The sequence below is a fragment of the Cryptomeria japonica genome, chromosome 4, assembly GCF_030272615.1.
Source record: "Cryptomeria japonica chromosome 4, Sugi_1.0, whole genome shotgun sequence".
NCBI classification, from domain to species: Eukaryota; Viridiplantae; Streptophyta; class Pinopsida; order Cupressales; family Cupressaceae; genus Cryptomeria; species Cryptomeria japonica.
In genome coordinates, this window is record NC_081408.1 from 773,310,871 (window position 1) to 773,318,643 (window position 7,773).

The 7,773-nt window shown below is 33.4% G+C and overlaps 1 protein-coding gene across 2 annotated transcripts; it reads right to left on the reverse strand.

The window, feature by feature from the left end:
- Nucleotides 1–5,202: 5,202 nt before the first annotated feature.
- LOC131066628 (galactinol synthase 4-like) lies at nucleotides 5,203–6,927 on the reverse strand. Of its 2 annotated transcripts, XM_058001439.2 has the most exons (4): nucleotides 6,534–6,927; nucleotides 6,101–6,424; nucleotides 5,876–6,010; nucleotides 5,203–5,782 (listed from the first exon to the last, which is right to left on the reverse strand). In XM_058001439.2, exons 1-4 carry the CDS (start codon nucleotides 6,861–6,863, stop codon nucleotides 5,576–5,578), a joined length of 996 nt encoding a protein of 331 aa, XP_057857422.1. In that variant the 5' UTR covers nucleotides 6,864–6,927; the 3' UTR covers nucleotides 5,203–5,575. The 2 variants fall into 2 exon arrangements, with proteins under 2 accessions (XP_057857422.1, XP_057857421.1); XM_058001438.2 differs by having other exon boundaries at nucleotides 5,876–6,424.
- Nucleotides 6,928–7,773: the final 846 nt, after the last annotated feature.

Consider the following 7,773-nt stretch of genomic DNA (forward strand, 5'->3'; position numbering starts at 1 on the left):
AGTGAATACAATCATTTAAGAGTGAAGTATATAAGGATAGAATTGTAAGTGTGACCTAATCTTAGGCATCATAAAGTTCAAAGAAACTTTGTCACATGCTCCATATCATTGATGTAGTACCATATCCTAGTTTAATTTTTTCTATCATATATCTTATCTAACCATTCAAGTTGTCTTCTTCCAATACATTAGTTAAGTCCAAACTAATTCCTCTCAACATTTCAATTATCTTTATCTTAGTTACATCTATGTAAATACATATTCCAACGTTAATGTCTTAAAGTATCTAGATTTTAGAGGAAAAGTACATAATTATGTGACACTTTTATATAAAGGAAATGGCTGACACATACAAATTTTCAACTCTAACACCTACAAGTGGCATTTACATTTTAAATTTTAAAATGTCATAAACTAATGAAATAGAAACTTTACTCTAGGTTGTGTTTATATTTTTTTAATTTTCAAAAAAATTAGTTTGATATATTTTTTCAATAAATTTATAAGAAGAATTTTAATTACTATTATTTTAAAAGTGAAGTGAATGGGATGTCAAAAAAAGAGCAATTATTTTTACATTCATATAAATGATTTGAAAACCTAGTGCAATTAAAAAATTAAAAAAAATATAAAGTCAAACTTAATCAAAACATCATAGTTTTCACGGGTTGTCAACTTGTAGCTATTTTATTTTATCGTTTTTAAAAAATGAATTATATCCTCTTGGAGAGGATTCTCTCCAGTAGAGTGCACCATATATCTTTAATTTTTTTAATTAGCATCATGTCTGATTATAAAAACATACTTATAATAAATTTAAAGAGAGTTATAATAAAATTAATATATTATCTACACAACCCAAGCTCTATAAAAGGATATTTTTAGATTCATAAATGTACTCTTGGTTCGAAAAATCTAGAGTTAAAGTTGAATGTTTTTTAATTTATCCCAAAAGAAGGGTTAAGTTGTCACATAGATAATTTTAGGTAAAATATTTTCAACCAAAAGTGTTTCACTCCAAATCTTACATACAAATTGATGCCCTGCAAAATGGACAAAGTTAGTCAATGATAAACAACACAAGACAAGAAACCATTAGTGTTAGTCAATCAAAAACTAATCTAAACAGGCATATCAAGAGAGCCACTAAAAACATGCTAATGTATCTAACAAACGAAACAAAGATTATGAGGCATCTCCAACTGCCTCTTAGCATGGCCTTAGCTCCTTCTCCCTTGTTCCTCTCCTCTCCAAGTTCCAAAATAGTGTAGCTCTCAATAGCTTTTTGCACTATGGATGCTTATGGAGGATTGAGATTGTAGTATTGTGCTTCAAATGTGAAATGAAAAGCTAATACTATGCTATTGATACTAAAATGATTTATTTTATCCAAAATAACAAGATATTAGTTGATTATGTTAAAATGCTCTCTTAAAATGCCTATAGGTTAAATGCATACAAGTTTTCAGGATTTGGATTATGAAGAAATGGGCTCTATTTATAGGAAAAATGGAGCAATGGATGGTTGAGATTGAGCAATCTCAACAAGGGTCAGGATTGAATGATTTCAAATCCATGTGAGGGCTTTCAACCCAATCCCAGGATGACAAGTGTCAATGTGAGATAGGTTGAGAGGAGAGGGAATAAGCATTAAATGCTTGAAATGACCTTGGGAGTTAAAGTCAAGGTTGGTTGAATGAATAAACTCTTTATTCAAAGAATAAAGCTTTTATCCAATGGATAAACTCTTGTGCAAATGTGAAATGGATGAATATGGTCAAAACAATAAATGTTTGGGGAGACAAATTTGAAATAACCATAAATGGTTATGTAGGAGCCATAAATGGTCATGTAAGAGCCATTAGTGGTCTTGGAAGACTTTGGGGGTTAATTTGTTGAACACACAAAGCATTAAATGCTTTTCAAAGACTTTGGAGTCTTTGAGAAGTGACTCCATTTTGCTTAGGAATGTGACAATAATTAGGGAATGGATTAGGTTAATTAGGAAGGGGTTAGAAGAATCTAGAAGGGGATTAGATTTTGCAAGTGGATTTGGTGGGTGAGGAAAAAATAGGATTTTATTAAAATAAAAATTTATTCATTTCAATAGATGTGTGCAAGTTGCATTTGTAGGAAAATGCAAGTGGGAGGGTTTTAAAATGATTTAAATAAATGTTTTATTTATTTAAAAGAGGAAAAGGGGGATTTTAATTAAATAAATAGATTTTATTTATTTAATTGATTGGAATTTGATTTAATGAATTAATTAAAATAAATTGAATAATTTATTTAATTAATAGAAGAATGTTTGGAGATGAATTAATTAAATATTAATTTAATTAACTGATGGCTAGTGGATTTTTAATCAAATAAATAGCTAATATTTATTTAATTAAGCTGGACAGATTTGTGTGACTACACAAATCAAACCTCATTTTAGTTTTTTAATTGAAAATCTATTTGATGATTTTGGGCGAAACAATATTGCCCAAAACTAAATATGCTACATGATTTTGAATGAAATAGTTTCACTAATATCTTTTTAGGGTGAAATCATTTTGCTATTCAAAAATGTGACATAGCTCTATAATTTTACCCTTTAATCCAATCAAGATTTTATCCTTAGATTCTTTATTTATAGTTATTTAGTTTGTAACATTTTAGTTTAAACTAACTTGTTCAACTCTTATTACGTTTCAAGCCATATTGTTTAATCTTGCATGTCTAAGAAGTTCTTAATACCCTAAGATCCTCTCTATTAAAGTATTAGTTTAAGGGTAAGTGCAAGGAAATCGGTCACAAATTGGCATAAGTCCGCGCGTTGAAAAAGGTGCTCTTAGAAACAGGGGCCCATTTTCAAAAAAAGGGAACCCGTATTTGCTTTGCTCTCTCGAGGCAAAAAGTAACGGAGACCTGAGGCGAAACTAAATGGACCCCCATTTGAGAACAAACAAGGGCCCGTTTGAAAACAAAACTGGGTCCCGTTTTTAAAAACGGGCCCCCGATTTTACCCATTTTTTTCGAGTGCATTTTGTCATTTTTGGACAGTAATGGTAATTTTAGGAATGAGCCCCCGTTTTCAAAAAGGGGGCCCATTTTGTGGAAGTTGATTCCACAACCTACGACTTGCCTCGGGATTAGGTCTAGGATAGGTTTGGGATGGCTACACCTGAGACATGGACCTACAAATTCAAATCTCCATGAATGAAAGCACAAATATGAACTTCTGAAATAGTTTACGTGCCTCTAATTAGTGACTTTTTATACGAAATTAAAACCCATTTCAGATTATACTATCTAGATTGTAAATATGTAAATTTATATAAAAATTGATTATTTTAACTATTTTTCATTTAAATTATACTAAATCGGGTCCATAAACTTGAAATATTAACTAATTTTGTTAATTTGATAACTTTTTTATTTTAATGAATTTTGAAAAAAAAATTATATGTCAGCAATCTACACAAAATTCTTTTCTATTTAAAAATAAATAAAAAAATGTTAAGTTTATGTCAAATTATGTGGGTCGTATACGTCAAATTTTTAAAAAGATAATTACGGTCATTAAAAAATTAATTTAAAAAAAATACAGAAAAAATTGCTCATCAATCTTCAGTGTGTTACAAACCATTTCCCAAAACTGTTTGACAAAATGATTTTAATTGTGTCAAAAAGTGTGGGTCGTACACATGCATGGTATGGTCCTGAAATAGGCATTTTTAAAACATAGTTTTTAGAAATCCATTCAAAAAGTTATTTTTTATTATGTGGGTATTAAAATAAATTACATATTTGGAAAGTAGACTCAGAGGGCTATCTTTTATATTACTGACTTTTTCCAAGATTCAATCTCCAAGTATTTCAAAATTTAAGCTCAAATGAGACAAAATCTGAAAATCAGGGAAAACACTTCCACTTTTTGGCCAAAAAGTGGACTCATCTTCTTGCACTGACCCTTAAATCACAATCTAACAAAGAGGCAAGGACATAACTTGTTAAGGAATATTAAAACAATAATGAAGCTGAAAAATATATAATATTTAAAATATAGAATACATCAACTTTATATTTTTTCTTTGTATTTGTTCTATAATATATTGTTAGTATATAGAAGAAATAATGTAACTGAAATCTACAATTGCTTATAAACAAATAACTAATTACATTCAGCTTGATGAGCAAGTTGAAAAGCTTTAAAATTTGGGGTAGATAGAAACAAGAACCAAGGTGCCCAAAACTAAGGAAGAGACATCATTGAGAGGAAAGGAAGCACAAAATTGAAGGGGATCCAACAACAGTTATGAAGACTACATTGAATAGAAAAGATGTCTAATGATGTTTTGGTACATTCTAAAAGCTGAATACTCATTTTCCCATACAAAAGGTGGTGGAACTGCTACATAGGTGGAGAAAGGATCAACAACATGGAAAATTAAGGAAGAATAGATAAGTTGCGCTCAAATTAGTGAATGAACAGAGTAAATCATAGTTGGAAAGTCGCAAAGAAAGAATAAAGGAGCTTTCAAAACATAAGATAGCATACTTACACAGATTTATGTTTGGGAACAAAAGAAATTCACAACTGAGCTACGTGTAACATGGTGTAAAAAGAGACAAAAGAGGGTGGATAAAAATACAGAGGAAATAGAAAAGGAAAGAAATGCATGCTTTGGGTAAATTGCAGATTTAAGTAACCACCAGTGAAGCGAGGAAGAGGAAGCAACGCATCTAATGAAAATGAAATTTGCTAATAGCTAATATAAGATGAAGAATGTGTCAGGAGAAGAACATTAGAGGGGAAGATAATGAAGGAATATGCGTAAGGAAAGTAAAATAGAGGATTTGGTTTAGTGCAGGCTCTAAACAAAAGAAAGCATAAAATTTTGTCTAATGTAATTTTGAATCTAGTATAATTTGAAAATAGTTTGTTTTTAGTACAAGTTTGAGTTGAGGGGCAAAGAGGAAACTTTGTTAGAATTGGTGTAAATTGTTGTTATGAGAACAAGACTTCAATGTTGGAGAATTTAATATGAGTTTGCTTTGGAATTAGCTGCAATTTTAATTTCTTTGAATTTTTTTATTTTTTTATTTTTGAGTGTGTGTGCGTGTATGGAGACATATTTCTCAACATGAAGATTAGTTCAATCAATAAAACTAAAATCTTTTAATAATTATTTATATTTAATTTAAAGAAATATAAAAAAAACACCAATCAGATAAATTATATTTGAACTTACGAATGTGAAATTGCCGAGCTCATTTGGCAATCATGGTAAAATTACAAAAGAATCTTCCAATTCAAATGGCATTTGATTGAATGGGCTAAGGATGAATGTAATATTTATGAATTTTACAGTAAGATATGGTAAATTTTTATCGAGGAAAGAAAGCATAGGCGGCCGTGCGCATCCTTTCCCCCAAAAAATCAAAACAATTTGTTTGTTTTTTTCTCTCTGTCAGTATGTAATATGTTTGAATAAAACAAGGGCTGCTACTGGCTTACTATTGGCAAATTCATCACTTTGTTTTGTAATTTACATATTGTTATAATGCAGCATGAGATTAGTTTTTCTCAGGCTGCTGGTGGAGCAGGCAATACGTGGGCCTGAGGAAAGACTTGTTCCGCTTCATATCTCCTCTTCTCCTCTGCATTTCCGCCATTTGATCTCAACTCAAGCGATTCGTCATTGAAGATTTCCCACCATTTGTCCACCAATGTCTTGATATCTTCCCTCTCCATGTTTTCCTCCTTGCCGGTGAACCTCCACGGTTTCGAACCCTGCACATCAATCAGTAAAAATTCACTGTCAGTTATTTACAGAAACCTTAAACACCTCGCAGCAGGCTTAGTATGGAGAAGAAAGAATCTTACCGCAGCACAATAATGCACGACTTTGACACTCTCAATGTCGACATTCTCCGGATGGCGCCATAACATAGCCAGCACTAGATTGTACGTCAAAGGGATTGGTTTGTACACCTGCTGAAAATACATGTTCAAGAAATCCTGCAAAGAAACAGGGGTTACTGTGGTCAATATCAGGATCTGGAAAATTAGTTCCGTTTGCAAGGATAAAACAAAGCAAATATGAAATACCTGCTCTGCAAAGGGCGTTGGAGGGGTGGACATGAGAGATTCCAGCATGTTCTCGAGGGTTAATTTACTGGGTTCAAACACAAACATTCCGGCATTGAAATACAGAGCAGGGCGCTCTTGCTCCAACTCAGCAGGCCACGTCACCTTGTCGGGGCACTGCTGGCAGTATCCAATCTTATATTGAGGAGTATGACTCCATGTCTTCTCACAGAAACAGTCCATGACAGCATAAAAATACCCATCTGGCATGTCGAATAAATTATCAATATTGTCAAAGACTTGAATGTCGGCATCCAGATAAACCATTTTGCTGAACTCCTCGAACTGCACATTCCAAATTAAGTCAAAAACAACCCAAAATCTCAATTTGAGTTCTGATGCATCATAATCAATCAGGAAAAAGGAAAACAAAGAAAACAGAAGAATTGTTTACCTCCCAAATGCGCAATTTGGAGTAATTGAGAACATAATAGGCCATGGCGAACTGGACTTGATTCTCTGGAGGATTGATGGGCTCGATCTCTCTAACGATACAACCCTGCTTACGCAATTGCAACCTGTGGTCGTGTGGAACATCTGGTAAGACCGCCACGACCAGAGGATACAAACTCTTGACCTTCCTCAGTCCTTTGGCAAGGCCGATTACACCTTTAATGTAATCTCCTGATCCAGCCAGGAATGTAACGTAAGCTCTTTTTGAGTACCCGCAATTAGGCGAGGCCATCTTTGCGGCAAAGATTTCACAAGGAAACTGTGTAGCCATGATCAGTACTTTAACAAATCCGAAAAGAAAATGTCTTTGTAAGTATTGCAAACAATGTGAGAGATGTCGTGGGAAGCGGGTAATGATCTTCTACTCTTATAGGCTGTGGAAACTTGAACCTTGTCTTTACTCACTTTATCTGAAATCCAATTAATTTAATCAGTAGCAAATGAAATACTGACACGAGACCCTAGAACCTCTAGCAAATGAAGTACAGGCACGTACCATGCACGCGTCAGTCCATGAGAGAGTTGGCGTAAAATGAAGGGACACGGAGAGAGAAGGCGTAGGTATATTCGCGCATATTCTGAAAAAAGTGTTATACGTTTTGGATGAGGTTGACCAAAGGCAACTAGGGGAAAGGACCCAGTAGTTGAGCATGTACCAATTGTTGTGAGGGTTGTTGATACCTTTTGTTCAAAAAATTGAACAAATAAAACCTATTGTTTGAAACAAAAAATATCAATTTTTGTTAGGAAATGTACCAACAGTTGTTAGGAAATGTACCAATAGTTGTTAAGAAATGTACTAATATTGTAAAAAGTAACCAATCAGGTGATGCCATGTCAGCTGCACAACTATTGGGGTCTCTTTTGCACGCCTATTGGTCTCACTTTTTTTTGGGGCTGTTTTGGACACCTTGGCAAAAAGCATGCTGATGTGGCATCATATTTGATGACGTGGCCCTGAAACCTTAGTTATTAGCAGGGGACTTGCCAAGTAAGCTGCTGTAAAAAAATCGGAGTGATTTGAAATTTCCAAGTAGGATTTTGAGAAGCGCGAAGTTAGGGTGCACGACTACTGGGTCCTTTCCCCTAACATTGGCCGGTGACTGTCCCACTCCCTTTAACTTTATAAACTGAAATTTAAAGGAGGAATTAAAGAATTCTGCAACCGCCCACCTCAAGTC

What these genes read in the sequence shown, in the direction of transcription:
- LOC131066628 (XM_058001438.2), bottom strand. Translation starts at nt 6,863, where the DNA reads ATGGCTACACAGTTTCCTTGTGAAATCTTTGCCGCAAAGATGGCCTCG. An exon ending in CCAAATTGCGCATTTGGGAG is followed by an intron (nt 6,425 to 6,533) that starts GTAAACAATTCT and finishes TGGAATGTGCAG; the next exon opens with TTCGAGGAGTTCAGCAAAAT. An exon ending in TCGTGCATTATTGTGCTGCG is followed by an intron (nt 5,783 to 5,875) that starts GTAAGATTCTTT and finishes ATTGATGTGCAG; the next exon opens with GGTTCGAAACCGTGGAGGTT.